This window comes from Chiloscyllium plagiosum, unplaced genomic scaffold, assembly GCF_037043375.1.
Source record: "Chiloscyllium plagiosum isolate Xiang-an unplaced genomic scaffold, Cpla_swu_hap1 HiC_scaffold_5, whole genome shotgun sequence".
Classification (NCBI taxonomy): domain Eukaryota; kingdom Metazoa; phylum Chordata; class Chondrichthyes; order Orectolobiformes; family Hemiscylliidae; genus Chiloscyllium; species Chiloscyllium plagiosum.
Window position 1 is genome coordinate 65,494,631 of NW_028270143.1, and position 26,967 is coordinate 65,521,597.

The 26,967-nt window shown below is 40.0% G+C and overlaps 1 protein-coding gene across 4 annotated transcripts in view; it reads left to right on the plus strand.

Moving 5' to 3' along the window:
* The window catches only part of tpk1 (thiamin pyrophosphokinase 1), a 384,885-nt gene that overhangs the window by 164,741 nt on the left and 193,177 nt on the right, over positions 1–26,967 (plus strand). For all 4 annotated transcript variants that reach the window (XM_087987232.1, XM_087987234.1, XM_087987235.1 and 1 more), the window contains one exon: positions 9,386–9,458. In XM_087987232.1, the coding sequence (XP_087843358.1) occupies positions 9,386–9,458 (73 nt within the window). The remainder of the gene's footprint in view (positions 1–9,385; positions 9,459–26,967) is intronic.

Consider the following 26,967-nt stretch of genomic DNA (forward strand, 5'->3'; position numbering starts at 1 on the left):
GAGTGCGAGGACAGCACAGAGAAAGCTTCTTCAGTCTTCAAACTGAAAGTATTGTTTCTCACTCTGTGTGAAAAAAGATAGAGAAACCAGGAAAGCTTAGAAGCAAAACTCTGAAACAAGAAAAGACTTGGGTCCAACTGATCAACAATCATTGAAGAAACTGAGGAACAACTATCACCGTACAACCAACAGAATGTCATTGATGCTAACAAAAAATTTAACTGGATTGTGTGAGACCCATCCTTGAAAACCAGACCTCTGATTTTTGGAATTTTACTTATCTTTTCTACAATTTTTTAAACGATTTGTTTTTTTTTTGCCTTTCTTAATTGTGTCTGCCTGTGAATGTTTGGTTTTTTTTTAAAGGGGTCTAGTTTAAGTTACATAGTAATAAATGACAAATTAATTCTTTCTCTGCTTTTTGTTAAACATAAGGGCATTACAATTAATAGAATTAGTTTCTCTTAATTATGGCAGGATATGTTTTTTTTTGTTTGGATAGCAATCAATCAGGTAAATTGACTATTCTGGTGGTCTAATTAGGATTTTCTACACCTTACGATGGTTATGGAAAGTGATTATTGGTGCACTCATCCTAGTGAATTTGCAACAGTGTTGCTGAGCCACAGAGTCTTACAGATGTGCATCATGGAAACAGACCCTTGTGCGGGCCAGATATCCCAATCTGACCTAGTCCCATTTGCTAGCACTTGGCCCATATCCCTCCAAACCTTTCCTATTCATGTACCATCCAGATGCCTTTTAAATGCTGTAATTGTACCCGCTTCCACTACTTCCTTTGGTACCTCATTCCATATACTCGTCACTCTTTGCATGAAATCTTTCCCCTCTCACCTTAAACCTATTACCTCTAGTTTTGGACTCCCACACCCTGGGGAAAAGACTTTGGGTATTCACCCTATGCATACCCTTCATGATTTTATAAACCTCTATAAAGTCGCCTCTCAAACATAGTTCTTCCCAGAAGAAAATATTAATTAAAGATATTAGTTAATTAAGTATTACTTAGAGCTGTGAAATATGTGTCACAATCCTTTCTGCTTCTCTATCCTCCTTTCAATCTGCCTGTTGGATTGAGCTTGTAATTACCTACAACAATGCAAAGTACTATTCTGTGCATTCTGCAAGTCTAAGATAAAAACAGAATGTTGGAAAAAGTCAGCAAGTCTGGCAGATCTGCGGATAGATAAACAGAGTTAATGAGCTGGATTTTCAGGGGATGGATGTTTCATTGCCACTCTGCACCCTTTTTATGCAGCTTAAGAGGTCCATATATCTGACAGGAGATTCCGACCAGAGCTTCTTAGAAAATGCAGAACTGTCCATCTATTTTGGCAAGTTCATCGTAGCATAGTTACTTCAGGAGTTTAGACTCAGTTTTTAAGTTATCTTGAGTAACTCCTTGCATAACGCCAGTGCCATCCTTCAAATTTTCCATTTTAAATTGATACTTTAAGAATTTTCCATGGGAACTGACTAACAGAATCTTCAGTTTCATGAGCAGTCCCTTCGGAGTTTGCTGTAATGCAGATTTCAGAAGGGCCCCATATGCTGCCATCTTGCTTCAGAAACATTTTCTGGTCATTGGAAAATCGGGGCCGATATTTCAGGGCTGTGACCCTTCATTAGAACTGGGAGAAGCTGGAAATTTTGAGCAAGTGTAAGATGACAAGTGGAATTCGGGTGGATGACAGGCAAAGCAGCAAAAAGATTTCATGGTGCAAGGCCCGCAGAGAATGGTAATGGGAAAATAAAGAAAGAAAGGATTTATCAAAAGGAGGACAGGACCTTGAATAACTGCTGCCTGAGAGCAGTAATAGATAAATAAGGGGGAAAATATATCAGCAAAGGAAAATGAAAAGTGGGAACAGCAATTATTGAATTTAAATTGTTGATCTCAATACCAAGTCTAAGATTGTGGCTTATTAGGTTCTGATTTTAGATGTCCCGTCTGCACTCCATAACCATAACCTTTGTCTGTCTTTTGGCCTGGAAAGGGCAAGAAATTCAAGCAGAGAATTAAAATAACTGACAACTAGAGATTGCAAACTGAATGGAGATGTTTGCAAAGCAGGCACCCAGTCTGCATTTGGTCTCCACCATATTGTGATTAACAGTATAGTACTAAAATAAAAGACATGCAAGTGAGGTATTTCCATACACTACTTTGAGAAATGTATTGAACGTTCCTAATAGAAAATTAGAAGCTGCTGTGAATCAATTCTGGGAAGGTTGGGCCTAACAAAATATTTCTTTAAAAATGGAATCACAATGTAAAATGTACATCCCATTGTTATTTTTTACCACCTTCATGATTATCTAACCTGATTATAGCAGTTTTAGTTGTAAATTCAATACCATAAGTGTTTGAAGTGTCACTTAGCTGTTGTAATATAGCAATGGAGATAGGCATACCATTGAATGATTTGTTTGAAAAGATCTGACATGTTTTTGGTAAATTTAAATCCTGGAGGGTTTATTATTTATAAATGTAGTCCAAGCTGTGGTATTCCACAAAAACATCCAACGAGAGGAAACTTAATATCCTTGCAGTTAAAATCATGGAAAAAAAACCTCAGTTCAGTTCTTAAGATGAAATTGCAGAACCTTGCCATTGGCATTTGCTATCAGCAATAAAAATGCCAAAATGGCACCTGTGGAATAAATCTTTTTTTCTAACATCAAAATATTTGTGTGAGAAGATGATGAAGCGAATAATTCTCTTCCAGTTTAAACCTATTCTTTCACTTTTAGCTTTCTTGTGATTAGTAGCCTAGCATGAACTGTTAACTATATGGCAATAATTCAGCCCCAGAAAACCTGTGCCATGTTCTTGCTCATACAGAAGAGACATGAGATTCACAGGCTGCAGCTGTTTGTCACATCTATTTGTATGAAGCAAAGGCTCAAGCAATACATATAGTTATAATGGCTGTTTGAAAGAGTTCGTTTTTCTTCTGGGAGAAAAACATGCTGAGTTGACATAAAAGCAAAATAAAGTGGTTGCTGAAAATCTCAAGCAAAAACAACAAAATGTTGTAAACACTCAGCAAGCCTGGCAGCATCAGTGGCAACTCTTTACTTATATTAAGTTGACATGTCGGTCTGTTTTATACAGAGTCGGCTGGCGAGCCATATTTTATGCATTTCCACGAGTATGCCAAGTTAATTTGTGACCTCTACAAAATCCCTTTTGCATTGCCTGGCAGTACCCCCTTTCTGAGGAGCAGGAGAATCGACATTTTGGGCCATGAAGGGCTCTGGCCCGAAACGTCGATTCTCCTGCTCTTCGGATGCTGCCTGACCTGCTGTGCTTTTCCAGCAGCACACTCTCAACTTTGATCTCCAACATCTGCAGACCTCACTTTCTCCTAGTCCTCCCTTTCCTTTCCAACAAATTCCATGCTAAATCCATATCCTCCTACCTCAGACACATTTATCAGATTGTTCTTTTCTTTATAGTCATGCATTAAGTAATTTTGTGCACTCTCAGGCAGTTTGCTGATTTCAAATAAAAACCAAAAGAACTGCGGATGCTGTAAATCAGAAAGAAAAATCCAAAATTGCTGGAAAAGCTCAGCAGGGCTGGCAGCAAACGTGAAGCAAAATCAAGTGTTAACGTTTCACGTCGAGTGACCCTTCCTCAGAGCGAAGATCCTTCCATTTCTAAGGAAGGGTAATTTGACCCGAAACGTCAAATCTGATTTCTCTCCGGAGATGCTGCCAGACCTGCTGAGCTTTTCCAGCAGTTTTGCTTTTTGTAGCTGATTTCAACCATCGTTTATAAGCGTACTGTTCAACAAGTTCGACAGAAGTGAGTTCACAGAACATTGGAAGGTTTATTGCCCATTTTCCCAAATTTTATTAATAAGGTGTTTAATTGGCCCAAGATGATCATTGTTAATTTTATAAATGAAGTCTGGGAAATTCATTCCATATCCTGTGAAAAAAACAATGATATTCACAAATTATCACATGATCAGCAACACATTCTGTACATAAACTCTCATAAACATCAGGTTACATGCTACTGAATTCTGCAAATCAGGTGGAAGTTAGCAGTAGAATCCCATAATGTTGAAAGAGTCTGAGCTTTAAAGCAATTCATTTAAGGAGCCTTTAAAATAACTTGAACATTCAATGCATTAATTTAATAATTTAAGTGGAAAATGTGACATTTTTGAGGAATAGTTTTGTTTTAATTAGAGAATGCAGTTAGAGGAAACTGGTGAAGCTAAACATCTTTAAGAGTGGGTGTACTATTTTATTCAATAACTTCAACGAATTATGATAATGAACTATAAAACAGAAACAGGAAACAAGGTTAATGTGAATAGGATGTAAATGTTTACAGAAGCAGCAAGACCTGACAGCATTTGGTACAAGGCTAAAAAGTGCCATACAATTGCACAAGCTATACAATAATCATCTCTATCAAGATATGATTGAACAGTCTCCCCTTGACGCTCAACAGTATTACCATTCTGATTTCCCTGTATCAACATCTTTTGACCATAACCTTGACTCTACCAGCGAAAGAAATACGGTCACTAGATGAGCAGGTCAGAGGCTAGGGATTCTGTGCTGAATAACTCGCTTTCAATTCCTCAAAATCTACCCAACTTGTAAAAGGCCCAATTCAACCCCCTTGTACATGCCCGCATGAGTGCTGTTCCAGTAACATTCAAGAAGCTCAACACCATCCAGGAGAAACAGCTGCTTAATTGGCATCCTGTCTATCAGCTTAAGCGTATATTTCCTCCACCATCAATGATAGCAATGTATCTCATTTGTAAAATTTAGTGTAGCAACTCATTGGGGATTCTTCATCGGTTTGTTCCAAGTATGCGACATCTACCACCTGAAGGATAAGAACAGCAAACATATGAGAACGCCACTTGTATGTTATCTTTCAAAGCACATAGCATCCTGATTTGAAAGTAAACCAACTTTCTTTCCCTTTTACTGGGGCAAAAACGTGGAACTCTCTTCCTAATAACACACAGAATCATAAGGGCGGCATGATGGCTCAGTGGTTAGCATTGCTGCCTCACAGCGCCAAGGACCCGGGTTCAATTCTCGCCTCGGGCAGCTGTCTGTGTGGAGTTTGCACATTCTCCCCGTGTCTGCATGCGAAGACAGACAAAAGTTATGGTTATGGAGTGCAGGTTAGGTGAATTGACCGTGCTAAATTGCCCGTAGTGTTAAGTGCAGGGATAAATGTAAGGGAATGGGTCTGGGTGGGTTGCTCTTCGGATGGTCGGTGTGGAGTTGTTGGGCTGAAGGGTTGTTTCCACACTGTAGGGAATCCAAGAATCTAAAGATGTACAGCACGGAAACAGACCCTTCGGTCCAACTCATCCATGCCGACCAGACGTCCCAGCCCAATCTAATCCCACCTGCCAGCACCTGGCCCATATCTCTTCAAACCCTTCCTATTCATATATCCATCCAGATGCCTTTTAAATGTTGCAATTGTACTAGCCTTCACTACTTCCTCTGGCAGCTCATTACATACACTTACCAACCTCTGAGTGAAAATGTTTCCCCTTAGGTCTCTTTTTTATATCTTTCCCCTCTCACCCTAAACCTATGCCCTCTAGTTCAGGACTCCCCCACCCCAGGGAAAAGACTTTGATTATTTATCCTATCCATGCCCCTCATGATTTTATAAACCTCTATAAGGTCACCCCTCAGCCTCCGACACTCCAGGGAAAACAGCATTAGCCTATTCAACCTCTCCCTATAGCTCAAATCCTCCAACCCTGGGAACATCCTTGTAAATCTTTTCTAAACCTTTTCAAGTTTCACAACATCCTTCCGATAGGAAGGAGACCAGAATTGCACGCAATATTCCTACAGTGACCTAACCAATGTCCTGTATAGCTGCAACATGACCTCCCAACTCCTGTACTCGATACTTTGACCAACAAAGGAAAGCATACTAAAGTCCTTCTTCACCATCCTATCTATCTGCAATTCCACTTTCAAGGAGCTATGAATCTGCACTCCAAGGTCTCTTTGTTCAGCAACACTCCCTAGGACCTTACCATTAAGTGTATAAGTCCTGCTAAGATTTGCTTTCTCAAAATGCAGCACTTCACATTTATCTGAATTAAATTCCATCTGCCACTTCTCAGCCCATTGGCCCATCTGGTCCAGATCCTATTGTAATCTGAGGTAACCTTCTTCGCTGGCCACTATTTTGGTGTCATCAGCAAACTTACTAACTATACCTCTTATGGTCACATCCAAATCATTGATATAAATGATGAAAAGTAGAGGACCTAGCACTGATCCTTGTGGCACTCCACTGGTCACAGGCCTCCAGTCTGAAAAACAACCCTCCACCACCACCCTCTCTCTTCTACGTTTGAGCCAGTTCTGTATCCAAGTGGCGAGTTCTCTCTGTATTCCATGAGATTTAACCTTTCTCACCAGACTTCCATGGGGAACCTTGTCGAACACCTTATTGAAGTCCATATGAATCACATCTACAACTCTGCCCTCATCATGGATTTCAGTAGTTCAAGAAAGCCTAAGAAGAAGAAAAAAAACAAGGTAGAAAGGCAGAGAAGCACTTGGAGGGTACTCAAGAGCTTGAAACCTTGATATGTAAGAAATTGGAGATGTACAAGCAACCAAAATTGGATAGGTATATACAGTGTATATCGGAGGGTTGGAAGAAGTAACAGATAAGGAGGAGTGAGGCCTTGGAAGGATTGGAATGCAGGATGCAAATTTTGGTGAAAAGAAGTTGCTTGATCAGGATTCAATGGAGGTAGCGAGCACAATGACGTGCGTAGAATTGTGACAGACTCGGTGGAATTTTGCATGATCTCAAGTTTCCAGAGATTAGAATTTGGGAGAGTATGTGTTGAAATAGAAATACATGGTAAAGAAGGCATAATTGAGGTTTATTGCATCAGATGAACTGTGAAAATATTGAAATTAGGTAATAAGTCAGAAATAGAAATGGGTCATTCTTGAGATGGGACAAATATGAGATTGGAAACTCATCAGGACCAAATGTGACCATGCACACACTGGTTTATTGTCAAACAATTGGCATGGGAAGGAGGAGTTGGTAGCTGAGGAACAGAATTTGAAGTGGGACTGAAAACAATGGTTTCAGTCTTCCAATTATTGGAGCAAATTTCTGTTTTATGCGGTACTTGATGTCGGACAAGCAGACCTGATAACTTAGCAACTGGGGAGGAGTTGAGAAGATGGTTGTGCAGTAGAGCTGGGTGTCATAAACATTTACGTGAAAACTAAAGATGTTCTAAGAGGATGCCACTGAGGGGCAACATGTTGATGAGAAATAGGAGTGGGCCAAGCATTAATCTGAGGGGGCCACCAGAGCTAATGGTGAAGGAGCAGGAAGAGAAGCTATTGTAAGTGATTTTCTGTCTATGATTAGATAAATGAACCAGGTGCAAGCATTTCCGACAAGGCCAAATGAGAAGACTTAATGATGGTATGCTAAATCGTGTCAAAGCTTACTCAGAAGTTGATAAGAATGAGGAGGAATAATCTTTGTTTATTCATTCATGGGATGAGGGCGTCACTGGCTAGGACAGCATTTATTGCCTATCCCTAATTGCTCAGAGGGCAGTTAAGAATCAACCACATTGCTGTGGGGCAGGAGTCACATCTAAGCCAGGTAAGGACAGCAGTTTCTGCCTCTAAAGGACATGAGTTAACCAGATGGGTTTTTCCAACATGGTCATCGTTAGACTCTGAATTCCAGATTTTTATTGAATTCAAATCTGCGATGGCAGGATTCCAACCCGGGTCCCCTTAACATTACCTAGGTCTCTGGATTAACAATGATACCATGAGGTTGTTGCCTCCCTGAGATTACTTTTGCTATATCATATAGGATGTTATTTGTGATATTATAGTTGTGATAGTGGCAGAACCCTGATTATAGTGATTTAAACATGGCTTCGTTCCATAAGAAGTCTATTTACTCTGAACTTCTTGTAATTTCTGTGAAGGCTAATAACCTAAATAATGTTTGAATTCCAGTGATTGACTGGAAGGATTGGAAGGATTTCAAGTTATAAGGCTCTTACTGTTACAAAATAACGATAACACAGTTGAAATAATTCAGTAGATAGCATTATCCAGGAGCCGGTACAAATACATTCTCAGCTCCTGATGGCCTACCTCACTTTTCTTTTTGCGGCCAGATTACTTTTAATCTCCAAACTGATTTTGATAGTGAGGATTACCTGGAGATTCCTTCCACTAACTAAAGCTAGATTAGTCTTACAGCCTTGTTTATATCTCCTCAACCTGGCATCTTTTGCATGAGATGGGCTACCTCTAAACCATTTTTCTCTCAGTCTCTTGCAAAATAACTGCACCTGTAATATTCAGTGATAGCTCAAGATACCTGTAAACCGATCCTACAATGGCTTCCTAAGGACCTTTGCCTTCCAAAACCTATCTCCATGGCTGTGTGAATCATGTGGGCCTTGTATTCAGATAGATAATGTCCAGGCCTCCAGCTCCATTCTATTAAATAGATTATCCAAAATATAATTATTTATAAAACCTGACATTCCTAATGCTACCCTGTGGAAACTAATTATCTACCTATGGAACACCTTTGTCTGCAGGTGTGAATATTTTGCCCAATACGACAATCCAATCCGCCTTTTAATCTTTAACAACTATATTATGCAAACTTGTTATCAGTCAGGTTTCAAAAAAGGCCCCATGAATCCTTCATTTCTCTATTTTACACAAAATTGAAGAGACAGATCCAAAACAAAACTTTTATGAACTTCATATTTCTCACACCTTTTAAAAGATATATTGGTATTTATCATCCATATGTAGGAAGAATACCACGGAATTCTGGCGTATGTTACAATATTTATATTGAACTATTCTGGACAACGTATCTATTTTTGCAAGTTATTTAAATTGCATGAAGTGGTAGTGAGTTTTTGTAATTATAAAAATTTACAAAGCAACTTGTTTGATGAAGAAATGTTTCTCTCCTTCACGTTAATGTTAAAGGACACTTTGATTTAAATTTAAAATTGCAAGTCCTAACCTCCGTCTAGATCACACCAGCTCCAGGAAAGCTTTATTTCTTATTAAATGTCAAAAAATGTCTCGTTTGTGTAATTTCGACTTCAGTGTCTGAAGAAAATGTCACTTTAATCATTTAGGTGCCTGGTCACATTTTAGATTTGTTGAGTAGAGCAGAAATACAAGTGGAAAATTCCAATTCTTCATAGATCTGTCAGTTTGAATTTAGCTTCTTATGCACCAGATTTGTTTTTGTGTGGGAGAATACTATCTGCTCATGTAAAGTGGCTGTTTCTGTTGTCTTTTCTTCTAGGTATCTGCCTCATTTCATCACTGGAGATTTTGATTCGATTAAACCGGAAGTAAAAGAATTTTACAAAGTCAAGGTAAAACAACAGCAAACCTTTAGTTTATCTTAAAGTAGATGACCAGTTATAAAGTACTGAACAATATTTAGTCACTGTTTACACTGAATAGGCTCTAAATGTTTTTAATTTGATCATAAATCTAGTTTTTCATTAATCAGATATTTGACTGTTTACCAAGAAAGAAACAGCCACTGTTAACGATTGGAAATGATTTATTGTGTATCTCCTGACTTGGTTAAACATTATAACAAGGAATGTGGTGGATTGAAGTTGGTGAAGAACATGTTTGAACAAGTTATTATGCACCTGTAACAGCTTACTTTTGGCTCTTCTTGTAAGATGTAGGTGAAGTAAGGCTCCTGAGCCTGAATCCTGTCTGCTTTTCTTTCGCTTCTTTCTTTTGGCCTCTTTCCTTTCTTTTTTTTTATCTTCTATTTTACTTTAATTACCTCTTGGTGAAGAGCTTGGTCATGGTGCCAGCGGTGAGTGGATCCAGCAGCATTGGTTTGTAGTGGTACCACTGGAGGTGAGTTTGGATTCCCTGCAGAATCTGCATTCAGCACAGTTTCATGGAGTGGCAGCAGAGGTGAGTTTGGGCCCAGTACGAGATCAGGCGGCATCGACAGTGACTTCATCAGTGAGGCAGGCCCAAAGCAGACTCATAGTGTCAGAGTCGAGTTTGGGTCAGTGCAGTACCTGGTAGCATCAGTGGGATCTGCATTAGTGAAGTCCAACAAGGACTCATAGTGGTGAGGGGTCGGTAGAGGAGAGATGGCACTGAAGAGTGGGTGACTTTCGTTCCAGTGATGGCAGTACAGTGAAGCGGACTCATGCCTGGCCACCAGGTCCATGGCCCGTGATGGAGCACTTAACAGAAGGGACTGTAAAGTTGGACACTTTCTTCATTTCTTCATTTTTCTGCCTTTATATTCTATGTCTTGGTTTATTTTTCTGAGTTTTAAGATGGCTCCCAGAGTGTTGACGCTGTACAATGCTTTTCATTGTACTTTGTAAAAAGGTACATGTGACAATAATTAAATTAAATAAAATCCTAAATGTTGCTTTGCTGTCAACAAAATCTGAAGGTATGCAATCAAACAGCTATTCGTCATTATCAGTATTTTATGCACTTGACCTTTGCAAATGAGGGAATGTATTTGTGATAAATTCACAGAATTATATTGCAAGAAATCCACTTTTCAGATACCACATTTTAGTAAAATTGGATTTTGTATACCTCTTATGATGGAATTATAAAATTGAAAGAGCCCATTTATTCTAACAGATGCTACAAGAAATCTGGGCTTGAATAATGAGAAAACTTAACACAAATTCAGAAAAGTGCAGAAACCATAAATTGAAAACGAGGGTGCAAATCTTGCACCAAAATATTTATATGTTTAATATAAGAAGGTCATCAAAAAAACATCTCTAGCCAAACAGGCAACACAGAATCTAACTCCACATGGAGTTAGCAGTGATTTCATGTAGTTCTCCGAGAGTCTAGGTTGTACAATGCTTTTTAATAATAATTAAAACAATCAAAATTGCATACTTTTAGTTTATGGAAAACCATGATAACTATCTCCTGCCACTTTTTAAATAAAGTTCAAATTACAAGGTGGGGGTGGGGTGGTGGAGGAGGGTGTGCGCAGTAATCAGCAAATTAGTGTTTAAAATCTCCCAAGAGAGCCATGGAAAAATTGATGGTGAGTAACCAAATTAGAGAAGAGTTGCTCATTCGTACAGCAGAGACAGAAGGCCTGAGGAGGTACTCTTTCGACCTTCAGTTCTTCTCTCCCACACTTACTTGAAAGAATCTCTTGAGTGGAAGGGCAGCAAGACCAGGAGATGGGAAGCATGTGACTGGAAGAGCAGGAGCAGTTATTCTGACTGGTCCATTGCTGCCATCACCAATCACTTGGAAAGGACATCAATTTGAAGGGAGAAATGGCTTTTCATCTAGATACGCTTAGATAACCTAGATAATTTATGGTAGCGTTTGTGGTAGGGACTGTGTTTGGAATTTACATTTGGGATTACATAAATTAGCAATTATAAACTCAGTGTTTTTTGCAACTACCGAATCTGCACATTGACTTTCCCTGCCATACAGGGTATTCGCCACATTCAGAGAAACAACTGTATTCAGAGCCAGTGCATTCAGAGATGGCAACTAAATTCTGAATAATATTTTACCGAAAGATCTTTGGCATATTCTAGGTTTCCTCATTTTTGAAGCTGGAAATGTGTTTGGCTTTGATTGATGTTTACGTAGTGGATGAAAGACTTGGTGATATTCTGGCTGTTACCTCCCCTTTATCGGCCTTTACTACCTTTTCCTGACCCGGTCATGATAACAACTGGGCATTACAAATTGCAAGTGGCAATTGCTGGTGTCCAAAACGGTTGGCTCATGCTAATATATCCATAGGGATTAAGAATTATGTCAGACAGAGGAGTTTTATTGATATTTTCAGTTTTCAGTCTCGGTGAAAACTGTCTTGCCTATACTTGATTTAACCCATTTAGAAACTGTATTGCTCTTTTGCAATCCACTATCTCTCTTTTCAGTTGTTGTGTCCAGTTAGTACTAGTTTCAGGCCCTATAATTTTCAAGGAGTGAAGCCCACATTGTGTGAAATGCTTGTTAACATTTCTGTCTACATTCCCTGTTCTAATGGCACTCTGTCAAGTAAGTCTGCTCCTTAAAAGTATTTCCTTTCTCCTTCATTTAGAAGATCTGGCATTGTTTACATCAAATTTTGTAGAGCACGTTGCATTATTTACGTCTAAATATTTCTATTTGTATTTGCAATTTTCCCTGAGTTCGTGTTTTGTATTATTTATAAATCTTTTAAATGTTTGCATGTTCCACATTGTTTGTCAGTATTTGGCGTTGCTTGTGTTCTCACTTAGTGCTAGTCTTTTTGTTAAATCGAAGCATACAGTGTGGGCACCACGTACAGGAAAGATACGATGCATTGGAGATACTGCAGAAGTGATTCACTAGAATGGTTCAGGTATGAGAAACTTCAGCTCTGAGGGTAGATTGAAGAAGTTGGAACCGTTCTCCCTGCTGAGAAGAAGGTTGAGAGAAGACCTGTTTGAGATTTTCAAAATGGTGACTGGGTTAGGCAGAATAGATAGGGTGAAGCTGTTTTCACTTGTAAAAGAGACAAGGAAAAGAGTGCAAGAGATGTGGAAACAAAGCAAGGGTGATGAGGTGCAGTTCCTCCAGCTTGGGTTGAGCTTTGCTGGAGCAGTGCAGCGAGCTTAAGTCAGATGTTGGCGTGGGAACACAGTGGGTGTTGAAGTGACAGGCAATGGGATCATTTTTTATGGTCAGGAGTAAATGTTGCACAAAGTGATCACCCAGTCTGTGTTTTGTTTCCCTGGTGAAGAAGAGAACACTCTGTGAGCAGTGAATACAGTAGACTAGATTGAGCAAAGTGCATATATATTGTGTGCTTCACTGGGAAAATATATCTGGGACCTTGGATAGTGAGGAGGGAGGGGGTAAACAGGAAGGTATTTCACCTTGTGCGATTTCATGGCAAAGTGCCATGGGGATGGGGGAGGTTTTGGCAGTGGAGGAAGAGGTTGGCCTGGAGGGACTGGATGCCTATGGAATGCTGACAAGGGAGGGAAGGGAAGTATGTATCTGGTGGTGGAATCCTGGTGGAGGTGACAGAAATGGTGGCTTATAATCCTTTGGATACAGAGACTGGTGGGATAGAAAATGAAGACTGGGGGACCTGATTGTTATTGTGGGAGGGAGGCTTAGTGAATTGGACACAATTAGGGACCCTGTCACCCACAGTGGCGGGGAATCCTTGGTTGAGGAAAAGAAGAGAGGAGTTGGAGATGGACCAAGTGAAGGTGAGAGCAGGGTGGAAACTGGAAGTGAAATTGATTAATTTTAACAATTCTGAAGGAGCGAGGGAAGCAGCACCAATGATGTCATCAATATACCAAAGAAAGAGTTCTGGGTAGAGACCTGGGTAGGACTGGAAGAAGAATGTTCCAAGTACCCCACAAAGAGACAGGCATAACTGGGGCCCATGCGGGAACCCATGGCCACCCCTCTGACCTGAAGAAAGTGAGAGGAGTTAAAGTAGAGGTTGCTCAAAATGAGGACGAGCTCAGCCAGGCAAAGAATGGGTGATGGTGGATGGGAACAGTTCAGACTTTGTTTTTCAAGGAAGAAGCTGAGAGTTGGGGATAATGGTGGTGCAGAGGGAATTCCTGTTTATGATGAAGAGGAGGTGGCTGGTGCTCAGAAGCTGGAAATTTATGCTTTGTGTCAGTTTCAAAATGTCCATTTTACAGCAGGATGCCACCTCTGGACACACAGTCCCGTCCTCTCCCTTGTCAGTATTATTCCAGAACCTTTCCCTCCAGGGCACCCAGGAACACTCCTCCTCCACTTCAGCTCCATCTCCTCATGGTAACTTCCCATGCAATTGCAGAAGGTGCAACACTTGCCCATTTACTTCCTTCCTCCTCACCATCCAAGAGTCCAGACACACCTTTGAGATGAAGCAGCGATTTATCTGCACTTCATCCAATCTAGTCTACTGTATTCGCTGCCCACAATGTGGATATGAAGCGCAGACTCAGCGACCGTTTTGTTGGATGACTGCGTTCTGTCCGTCAAAATGACCCTGAGCTTTCAGTTGTCTCCACTTCAACACACCACCCCAGTCACTGGCTAATATCTTTGTCTCAGGTTTCCTGCGGTGCTCCTGCAAAGCTCAGAACAAGCTGGACGAACACCTCATCTTCTGCTTAGAGATCTTACAGCCTTCAGGACTCAATGTCACATTTAACAATTCTAAAGCATGACAATTACCTATCTCCACACCCCAGGTCCTGTCCTGAAATGGAATGCTTTTAGCAAAGCCAAGCCATTTTCAACGTTCCAATTGTCAGTTATCTAGCTTCCCCTTTTCTCAGGCTTACCATCAATAAGCCCATCATCTACCCATCATTCTCTCTGTCTGAGCTCTCTTTCCATCTATATGCTCACTCTTCTCCTTCCCACTCCTCCTTCCTCCATCAGCAATATAAATGCCACTTTTTCGTAGCTGCTGTCAATACTGAAGAAGGACTTGAAGCCTTAACTCTGTATTCTCTGCACAGAAAGTGCAGATCTGCTGAATTTCTCCAGCATTTTCTGTTTATATATTGGAATTCAGACTTCCAATGCCCATTGTCAAAAGTATAGCATTGCCAGGGTTATGACACTCAATGAATCAACTACTTCTATAAAATAATATGGGACTTTTATATGACTGGGATGCTGCTGTTCTAAGGGGTTCCGATATTTGCCTCATTAAAACATGGATGAGCATATGAAGAGATGCATCAGTCTGGAGAGAAAAAAAACTGAAGTACAAAATATATGTCAATTAAACCATTTGATATCTGATCATTAGCTGAAGAATCACAATTAATTTGCTCCGTGTTCCATTTGTTTCATTGTTGACCTGTTTATCAGCACTTACTTTAAACACACATTTTGAAGAGAAATAAACATAAATTTGCAGAACAACACTATGCTGGAGGGTTTTAATTGTTTGCAATTTTTTTTTAAAAAGGGATTGCAGAAATAAGCCTTGTTCCCAGTAAATTGCTTTATCTCAAGCCGGAATTTTAGTGGGGATGAGAAGTGGGTAGCCTCATCATAATGTCACTGGACTAATCAACAGAGAGATCTATCCTCATTCTCTAAAGGCACAACTTCAAATCCCAGCATTACAACTAGTCGCATTTAAATTAAGAAAATCAATTAATAAAATCTGGTCGTGAAAGCTACTGTCAGTAACTATCATCAATTTGCATAAAAAATCTTGTTCACTTTGTTTAAGGGGGAAAAAAAAGTGTCATCCTTACCTGGTCTGGACACCATATGACACCAGACATATAATGTGGTTGACTCTCAACTGCCTGTAGAAATGGCCTCACAATCTATTCAGTTCAAGAGCAGTGAGGAAAGCTGACAATTACTGGTCTTGCCAATAACACCCATATCCCATGAGTGAATCAATAATTTATTTTGGAAATGAAGGAAGGGACATTTATTTATTATAATTCACAAAAATATTTATAGGTTCTAAGTTAGATTTCATACATGCAACCTTTAGTATTTGTATTGCCTTATCTAAGTAAAGAAGGAAGCTCTTCAAAAACAGTTCAAAGCAACCACAGAAAGTATGTTAATACATGACTGCATCACCTAACGAAGTCAGTGAAAATGAAAAATGACCCCCAGAAACCATAAAAAATGTAAGTACAGCCCTTGCAAAGCAAAACAAAATGTTGCTTTTCGATTCTCTTTAGCTTTAGGCTGTACTGGGAAGGCAGGTGTCTGTTGTTCATCCTTAGTTGCCATAAGAAGATGATAATGGACCTGTTTGAATTGCTGAGCCGTGGTTTGATAAAACTGTGGTCACTTCAGAGATCTGTTAAGAGGCAACCATTTTGGTGTAGACTGAGGTCACATATAGGCCAGAGTGAGTAATGATGAAAGTCTTCACTCCCTAATGGACATTGTGCCAGCTAGGTTTTTTGTCACTGTGAGTGCTTCATGATTTATTCTCCTGATAATATCTATTTTTTTTTAGATTTTTGTTTGAGAAATAACTGCACAAAGGCCGGTATCCTGTCACCAAGTCACCCTTTATTTACTTTTGCACAGTACACTGGCTGTGACCAGCCAGCTTGGAGTCAGTCCCTGAACTGAGGAGATTCTAAATCTCCTGATTTTTTTTTTTTCGCATCAGTGGAAGCAGGCCCAGGCAGCAGCAGTGGAAGCAGACCAGGTATGGTAGGCCCAGGCAGCAGCAGTGCTGAGGTGCAGGTAAAGCCCAGGCTGCAGTGGTGGGAGCAGGCCCAAGCTGCAGCAGCAGCAGTGTGGTGGTGATAGCTGCCTGTGCAAATGAGCACATTTTTAAATTAAAGGAAATAAACAAAGAAAACCCAGGAAACAAAACAATAAATCTCCTGATTATTTTGGTCAGCCAGGGCTTTCTGATTGGCCCAGGTTGACAACCCCAACCTATGATGTTGTAGTTAACAAAATGCACCTAGTTCCAGTCAGTTTGTATTTTAAGAAAAACCTACATACAAATTCTCTCATGATCCCCTCTGCTATTTGAACTCTTATTCTCCAAATTATTTTTTCCGAGACCACTATCTTGCTTAGATCAAGAGTGTAACTAGTGCATTACTGAATTCCACTTTCAGGAAGTAACTTTCAATAACAGCTTATCAAGTTTTTTCTTTCCAACTTGGACTCTCTATTATGGTTGCACAGTTTGTATTATTTCCTGTTTTATTTCCTGTGCCTAGTTTCCCTAATAAGATTGCAGTAGATGTTCTCTTGAACCATTGTAGAGTCATGCTGTTGTACCTGCCAAGATCTTATTAGGTGAGAAATTGCATTATCTTAAAGCAACGGCATAGGAGGAGCGATATTCCTATCCACATCAAGGTGGTGTTTAATAGGAGGGAAGTTTGGAGGCCATTGTGTTCCTATGATCTTGTTATTTCTTAACTTTCTTGATAGAGATACAGGGTTGAAGAAATTGCTGAAGTGCAATCCTGCGTGGAAGTTGATTTGACAATTGGAATTAAAATTTAGCCAAACTGATATTATGCCTCATTTGCCTTATACATGGTGAACAATAAGTTATTGTTGTTGTTCTGCTTGAAGTGCCAGCCTAACTGATTAATATCTCCTGAGGCTTTTTCAATCTGCTGCAATGCAGTGACAACACAGTAAAGCTGCAACCGCTCCTGTTTGTCGCTCAAACTCAACTGTTTATTCATACACAGATATAAGTTCAATTCAAAAAACATTCTAACCAAGACTCCACTGATAACTATTATGTCTGTGAGAATGTGACATACTTCGAATTGATTCCAGTAGAAATACAAGCTAATTTTAAACTTCAATTCTACTCTTTAATTACCACCCCCATGAATAATTTCTTATACACCTCTTGGTAGAAGAAGTCAAATTGCACTTGAAACATTAACCCTCTTTCTCTGTCTACAGATGCTGCTGGACCTGGTGTGTTTCTTTCACTAGCTTTTAATTTTATGTTTCAAATCTCCAACATTTGCAATATCTCTCTTTTGAATAAATTCTATCTCTAATGGAGTTATATAACTCTTTCCCATTATTACTTGCTTTTACCTACTTTTCAAGATATAATCACAGACTCCCTGGCTCTACCAAAAAGTTCAGAAATGATTCACTGATTGTTCAAGTTTTTTTCAATCAACTCCATCTTGTAATATCAGTACAGATTATATTTTAACTGTAATTAACATCTTTGAATTGCATTTACCTTGATGTTGCTTATCAGTTTTGCAATCAGACATCACCATCTTTCTACAATTGACTGTTTAATTCCTAGTTTTAAAAATTGTGCAAAAGAACGTAAGACCAAAATATTCAGAAGCAGAATTAAGCCATTCAGCCCATCAAGTCTGTTCTACTGTTCAGTCATGGCTGATATGTTTCTCAACCTGATTCTCCTGCCTTCTCCATGTAACCCTTGATCCTTTTACTCATCAAGCACCTATCTGTCTCTGTGCTAAATATACTGGAAGACTTGGCATTCACAGCCCCCTGCAGTAATGAGTTCCACAGAGCCACCTTTGGTTGAAGAAATTTCTCCTCATCTCAGTTGGAAAAGGTCATCCTTACACCCTGAGGCTATGGCCCCAGATCCTTGTTTCTCCTACTGTTGGAAATATCTTTGTCACATCCTTTCTATTCAGGCCTGTTTATATGCTACAATAGAGCTCAGATTCATTTCAACGATATCCCTCTGATTGCTCTAAACTTCATTGAGCACAAACCCAGATTCCTTAACCTTCAACAGAGGTGTTATGTCAGCCATTTCCAGTCCTCGGGGACCCTCACTGACTCCAATAATTCCTGAAAGATTACCACCATAGTACCTCTTTAACCACCTCAGCTATCTCCTTCAAAACTTTGTGATGTAGTCCTTCCAGTCTGGGTGATTTATCCACCTTCATACTTTTCAGCTTCGAATGTCGAAGAAATTGGTCACAGCACCTCCAGCAGTAGTTATTAATAGTTTGCAATTCATGGTATTGGCTTGAGCCCTTCCCTCCTGAAATGTTTGCTGTTACTTCTGTCTAGGTAAAAACAATGACTGCAGACGCTGGAAACCAGATTCTGGATTAGAGTGGTGCTGGAAAAGCACAGCAGTTCAGGCAGCATCCGAGGAGCAGGAAAATCGATGTTTCGGGCAAAAGCCCTTCATCAAGAATACAGGCAGAGTGCCTGAAGAGTGGAGGGATAAATGAGAGGGGGGTGGGGGTGGGGAGAAAGTAGCATAGAGTACAATAGGTGGGTGGGGGAGGGGATGAAGCTGATAGTTAGGGAGGAGGGTGGAGTGGATAGGTGGAAAAGAAGATAGGCAGGTAGGACAAGTCCGGACAAGTCATGGGGACAGTGCTGAGCTGGAAGTTTGGAACTAGGGTGAGGTGGGGGAAGGGGAAATTAGGAAATTGTTGAAGTCCACATTGATGCCCTGGGGTTGAAGTGTTCCGAGGTGGAAGATGAGGCCTGTGTGTTTCATTCATCTGATAAATGGGAATATATTTTTAAAACCAATGGTCTGAGAAAAAAAATCTTAGGTGGAATGCTTGACACAGACTGAAAAACATGATGGGAAGTTCAAGCTGGATACTATAACTCATATATCTCATATTTATGATTTCTATATGTGATTTCTATACGTTTACTATGTTATATTTCTATAATTGACTTAGAGATGCTGGTGCTGGACTGGGGTGGACAAAGTTAAAAATCACACAACACCAAGTTATAGTCCAAACGGTTTATTTGGAAGCGCTGGCTTTCAGAGTGCCGCTCCTTCATCAGGTGGTTGTGAAGAAATATGTATAATTAATATTCATAACCACATATTTGGATAAGTATTAATAAGCTTAAATCTAAATTACGATTCTTCCAAACATTTCAGTTTCTTTCGGGATTGCTATCTTCAAGGTTCCTTTGCTGCAGCAATGAATCACATCTCAAGAAATGTAGACTCCCATTGTGTTCAAATTATTAAAATATGCAGTTTAGTGCATTAACTAAGGATGCACTTGTGAAGGAATAGAAGAAATAAGACCTTGTCTGCAAAACTGAATATATTGCACAAAGAAGAAACACAAAAATAATATTCAACAATCTATACTCATACATAATTTGATATTTTCTTTTGATCAGCAACTGAATTTGAATGCCTTTTGATAGAGACGTAAGATGTTAGATGGAATTACAACAAACACATGAGTTATTCAGAGGAAAATGCTGCATTTCATATATTTGTGTATTGCAGTCAACAATTAACGCACTTTGAGTCTGAAAGCAATCATGTTCGTGCAAACAGATGAGTGTGTGGTTTGTGGATATCTCTTCTGCTCACCCTCTCGATTGTAGCTAGGCTGGATAAAACCGCAAAAAAAACATGGAAAATAGGAGTAGGAGAAGACCATATGGCTCATTGTGTCTCCTGAAGTATTCAATATGATAATGGCTGATCACGATCCTTGATATTACTCTACTGCCAGATCTCCACGTCCGTTGATTCTTCAAGGGACGAAATATCCACTTACCTTAAGTACATACATTGAATGATGAGCAACCACACCCTATTGGATAGAGAATTTCCAAGGCACACAACCCTTTGAATAAAGAAATGTCTCCTCATCTCAGTCCAAAATGATTGACCCTGTACCTTGAAATGGTGTCCCCTTGTGTTTGATTCCACAGCCACAGAAATGTGTTTCAACATTTATCCTGTTAAACCCTTTTCGAATCTTCATTTTTTTGAAGGTTCACCTCATTCATCTAATCTCCAGAGAATGTAGATGCAACGTACTCAGCCTGTCATCATAGGATAACCCTATGACTTTAGAGTTTAGATCAGTGATGCTGGAAAAGCACAGCAGGCCAGGCAGCATCCGAGGAGCAGGAAAATCGACGTTTCGGTCAAAAGCCCTTCATCAGGAATAAAGGAACCCTATGACCTTAGAGGCCAATTGAGTGAACCTTTGCAGTACTGTCTCTAATGCACTATAACTGTCCTTAAATGTAAACATCCAAATTGCACTCAGTATTCTAGTATTCCACCAAATCCTATGCATGACAATTCAGTCCATCGAGTCCACACTGGCCCTCTGAAGAGGATCCCCTCCCCCAACCCTGTAACCCTGTATTTCCCATGTCCAATGAACCTAGCTTGCACATCCCTAGACACTATGGGTAATTTAGTACAGCCAATCCACCTAGCCTATACATCTTTGGACTGAGGGAAGGAACTAGAGTACTGGAAGAAACTCACGCAGAACTGTGGAGAATATGCAAACACTTCACAGACAGCCACCCGAGGGTGGAATTGAACAGGGTCCCTGGTTTTGAGAGATAGCAGTGCTGATCACTGAGCCACCGTGCTGCCCCAATCAATCAGCATCCTTTTCCCTTTTAGTGTAAATTGTTGTGAAGATTTGAAATTTTTCACTCTTGTATTTGTCCCGATGTGGATAAGATAAAACAGTATGTCATCTTTTCAGCAATATACAGCCTCTGTGCTTCCAAGAGACTGTTAAATTAATATGCCTTTTACCCAAACAACAACTGTGAATTTTTTTGTGGTAATGGAACTTGGACCAAATGTGGTCTGTAGAATCCGATGACTGTTTGTTTAGTGTTTTATGCATTCATTTTGATTTTTGTACTTTCTTCTCCAAATAAATAACATAAAGAGCTCACCAGCATGAAACATTTTAGCTGTACTTTATGGTTAGCATTGCTGCCTCACAGCGCCAGAGACCCGGGTTCAATTCCCGCCTCAGGCGACTGACTGTGTGGAGTTTGCACGTTCTCCCCGTGTCTGCGTGGGTTTCCTCCGGGTGCTCCGGTTTCCTCCCACAGTCCAAAGATGTGCAGGTCAGGTGAATTGGCCATGCTAAATTGCCCGTAGTGTTAGGTATAGGGGTAAATGTAGGGGTATGGGTGGGTTGCGCTTCGGCGGGTCGGTGTGGACTTGTTGGGCCGAAGGGCCTGTTTCCATACTGTAATGTAATCTAATCTAATCAAACAGGATATCCACTAACTGAACCTCAACTCCTTCATCTTTCTCTTTAGTTTTTGCGTCGTGCAGTGACTTATGATAGTGGGTCTGGTTACCACACAGTCTGGGAAAATGTCACGATATGTTGTGTGACCATTACCTACAGAGAGTCCGTTCGCTTCATTCTGAGATCAGTTGGGCCCTTATTCTTGTTGGAGTTGATCTAAAGTTAAGATCACTTTGCAAAATTGGCATTGATGTAGTGTATAGGGACCAACTTAATTATTGATTGTATTTTCAAACTCCATTTTTTTTGCACTCGAATAAGTAACCAATGCTCATACATCAGTGATTTAGAGGAGTACTTTATTGTTGGAAGGAATTGTCGACTTGTTCAGATGACATTTGTTCAAAAAGCAACAAGCCATTCTTCTTTTATCATGTGGTTTGATGCCTTGCTGGATTTTGAGTTCATCAGATTGGTTGAGGAGAAAACAAAGTCAAGAACTATCTTCAAGTTCAGTCTTCAAATTAGCACTCTATGTTGTACTTTTGTACTAAATACAGCTATGCGTGGTAATCATAGACCAGACTTTGCTCTTTTTAAGTAGGGATTGAACTAGCTGCTCCATATGTTCATGCTCATAGATTCTTAAGCGTCTCTTAAGTTGTAGTGTAGTGTATTGGTCTGGTGTGTTCTAATTCTGCCCACAGTATGCTATTTATACCCACTGATGGTCAGACTTTGTAGCATCATTCCAGGGTCCTAAACCCTTGCACAACAGTTTCTTTAATGGCCTGATTAACATTCATCCTGGACAATGATGGGTCTAAGCAAAACAATGGTGGCCAGAAAGGAAGTGAAATGAGTGCTGGGCTAATAGAAAGGCAGAATTGGCTTGCTCCACACAGGTACCTAGTGGATCGAAATTACTTAGCTGGCAAGGTCGATTATCCTCATTCTCATGCAGCAAAAACGGCAGAAGCATTTACATAACAGACACTAGTTTTCAGCCAACTTGATACATGATATCAAGGAACTGTTATAAGCACTGGATACTGCAAAGGCTATGGATCCTGTCAACATTCCGGCAATAATACTGAAGACTTATGTTCCACAACCTGCCGCAGCCCTGAGCCAAGCTGTTCCAGTACAGCTACAACACTTGCATCTATTCAACAATGTGGAAAATTGCTCAGATATGTACTGTGCATTAGAACCAAGAATCCAACCTGACCAATTATCATCCATCAGTCTACACTTGATCATCTGTGATGAAATGGAAGGTGTCATCAATAGTGAACTTTGGTAGGAAGAATAGAGACATAGACTATTTTTGAAATGGGAAAAGGCTTTGGAAATCGAAAGCGCAAGGGAACTTCGGAGGCCTAGTTTAGGATTCTCTTAAGGTTAACATGCAGGTTTAGATGGCAGATGTAATTTTAACATTCATTTTAAGAGGGCTAGAATACAAGAGCAGACATGTACTGCTGAGGGTGTATAAGGCTCTGGTCAGAATGCATTTGGAATATTGTGAGCAGTTTTGAGCCTCATTTCTATGCAAGGATGTGCTGACGTTGGAGGGGGTCTATAGGAGGTTTACAAGAATGATCCCGGAGATGAAAGGCTTGTCATATGAGCAGCAGTTGAGAACTTTGGGTCTGTACTGGATGGAAATTAGAAGGATGATGGGGCCTGGATAGAGTGGACGTGGAGAAGATGGTTTCAGAGTAATGGGGCAATCCTTCAGAGATGAGGAGTTTCTTCAGCCATTAATAAGAAGGTCAAAGGTTCTTCATAAGTAAGATGATCAAAGGTTACAAGGAGAAGACAGGAGGATAAAGTGGAGAAACATATTAATCATAATTGAGTGGTAGAACAGACTTGATGGGACAAATGGCTTTTATGCTATGATATCTTATGGTCTTATAGTGCTGTCAAGCAGCACTTGCTCAGCAATAAACTGCTCAATGACACTCAGCTTTGGATCCGCCAAGCTAAGTAATCTCTTGACTTCATTACAGTATTTGTTCAGATGTGAACAAAAGAATTCAAGAGATGAAGTGAAAGTGACTGCCCTTAACATCAAGGCCACAATGATCATGTGTGGCATCAAGGAGCCGTAGCACCACTGGAATCAATGGGAATCAGTCGAAAAATCCTCCACTGGTTGGAGTTATGCCTGGCTCAAAAGTTGGTTGCGGTTATTGAAGGTCAGTTATCTCAGCTCCAGGACATCTCCACAGGAGTTTCTCAGGGTGGTGTCCTTGGCCCATCCACCTTCAGTTGCATCATCAATGGCCTTATCTCCATTGGGCTGAGGCAGTCCATGTCCAGGTGCAGCAGGACCTGCACAATGTCCGGGCTTGGGCTGACAAGTGGCAAGTAACATTTACGCCACACAAGTACCCATCAATAACCACCTCCAACAAGAGAGAACCTAATCATTGCTTCTTGATATTCAGTGATATTAAGATTGCTGACTTGCCCATTATTGATATCCTGGGAGTTACCTTTGACCAGAACCTGAACTGGACAGCCAAATAGATACTATGACTCACAAGCAAGTTGGAGGTTAAGAATCCCTCCTGACTCTTCAAAGTCTGTCCACCATGAATAAGGCATAAGTCATAAGTGTGATTAAATACTCTCTATTTACTTGGATAATTGCAACTCTAACTACACTCCAGAACCTTGATACCATTCAGGACAAAGCAGCTTACTTGAGTAATACCACATCCATAAACATGTACACCCTCTGCCACCGATGCTCGGTGTCAGAAATGCATACATGTACTCAATGCACTGTAGAAATTTACCAAGGTTCCCTAGACAGCATCTTTCAAATCAAATATCACTGCTATCTAGAGGGACAAGGTGCAGCAAATACGTGGGAATGCCACCACCTGCAAGTTCCCATCCAAACCACTCATCATCCTGACTTGGAAAAATATCACCAATCATTCAAAATTACTGGTTCAAAATCTCCCTCCCTCCTGGCATTGTGGGTCTACCCACACCAAATGGATTGCAGTGATTCAAGAAGGCAGCTTCTTCCCAAGAGCATCCAGGAAAGAGCATTAAATGCTGGCCTAGCCATCATCACCAACAGGGATTCTGTGGTCATGCGCGTCATTGAGGTTTGTATGTTTTTGCTTGCTACAAAACAACAGTATTGCAAAAACTAACTCATTGGTTGTGGTATGATTTTGACAGTTCTGAGCTTGTGAACTGCTTCTGATAAATGCAAATTTATTTCTTTAAATATGCTCGAAGTGTCTGATTGCTGTCACTGAGATCTCAATGCATTATTTCGAAGAATTATGAGAAAACTAAATCATGATGAAGGTATTTGATTTCCCACTGTTGATTTTGGGACGTGTTGTGATCACAGTTACTGAATATAGGCAGTTAATGCTTTGTAGCAACTTTTAAATAATTTATTAAGTTTGTTAAGCAGTTAAATTATGATACATTGGCTAACTGACCAAATAAAAGTATGCACCTATGACATTTGGGGATTGTTCAACAATGCCAGTGGATAAACAGGCTGTTGGCAATGTGTTTATCTTGTTAAAGTTGTAAAAGCAGCGTTATGTCTTCTACTGAGGTGTTAGGGAAATTTTCCCTGGGACTTTGTCCTTTTCTTCTGGTTTATCTTCCATCTAGAGAAGACAGCTCAATGAAGACCGCCTGATAAGGTTTAACTGATGAAGACTGACTGACAGATGAGGACTGTCTGATGAAGACAGCTCGATGAGAACTGACTAATGAGGACTGCTGCCTACAAAGTTTGCATGATGTGGATTTCCTGTGCTCTTCAGCCTTGCCCCTTGTTGATAAACCCTAATTCCAGGGCAGATAGCTTGTGCTGACAATCAATTGTCTGAATCCTTTTGGCCAGTGACCATGAGACAGCTACTGATGACATTGAATGACTGTTGTCCTCTTGCCCACCTCCACTTGAACGTTAGCTTTTATTTTGTCTAAGAACAATGCCTACTTATTTTTGAAAACATTGCACTCATAATATGGTAGTTTGTCGCCCAATAAATCTTCTGGTTATATTTTAGCAAGGCTAATTACTAATGTAACACAGGTAAATGAAGTGTCATGTTACACAAGAAATACGCAAAGTGCACAGGTTTAAAGGAGACCCTGTTAATTTTGCCTTCAATTATTATCATTTAATGGTTTGTTCTTTCCTGGTTTAATTAATTGACAGCTGAATCAAGTTTTATTATGTCAAAGATGTTATGTAGAAAGAATCATAAAAGTAGAAGACCTGTTCTATCAACCTTTAATCAGACATTGACATATGCCTGTGACAAAAATTTGAAACACGAGCTGTGGAAATTTACATTTTTCCTATTGCTAGTGACTTGAGACTCAAGTGCTGAATGGCTTTAGAAGAAGTATAAATTATTCTTTTAAAGGCATGGTGCAATTACTTTGAAGTGAAAAGATTCATGGATTCGAATAACTTTAGTATACAGTGGAATTATCTTCTGCATAATGAAACCAGGGAAGTTAAGTTTCAATCAAGCACAGTTTTATCACTGAGTTTTAAATTGACTATTTCAATGAGTCATTTCTTACTGTTAGTAGGTTGCAAGATCTTGTGTCTTCTCATCTTTTTTTCAACTGATTAATTTTATTTATATGAAAGTGTAGTGCTTTGTTGAAGCTCAAAGCACAATCTGTGGACCACCAACTGCTGCAGGAAGGAACACGAATACCTGAGAACAGAATAGGATCCGAGTGAATGCTTTTGTTAACCTTAGTACCTCTTTCCTGGTCAGAGTCTTTGGGTCCACACCATATTTTACCAGGTGTTTATTTATTGTACAAAGATGGATCCACAAACATATTTGTAAGGTTAGCTAAGATGATAAGGCTCAATGCTTGCTGGAACAAGTCTGTTTGAGGCTAGTCCAGGTGGGAGGTGGAAATTATTCTTTTAGATCAAGGTGAGTTCTAATTTTAGACTTGGACTTGATTTTTGTCATCTTTACAGAAACAAGTAAGGTCATTTCCTGATAGTCCAGACTCCAGAGAGGCAGCACATCTTCAAAAAAAACTTGGTCTCTGGGAGTCAAATGCATGCTAGAGTCAGTGCTACAGCCTTCTGAAACAGGTCTGTCACTGCAACAGTGGGAGGTAGATCACAAAGCAGCAAGGTTAGAAGGCCCTCTGCTGGTTACTGGGACATCAGCCCTGTTCTTTTCTTACATGTTGGGTCCTCTCACCTTCACCCTTGCCCTGTTAACTCTCAATTCATCCTGCGTGCCCCATCATACCTTCCATTTTCTCTCCAAGCCCATTCATTTGATATCCGTTGACTGTGGATTGAATGACCCACATACTTTTTAAAATAAAAATGCAATTACCAGAAAAT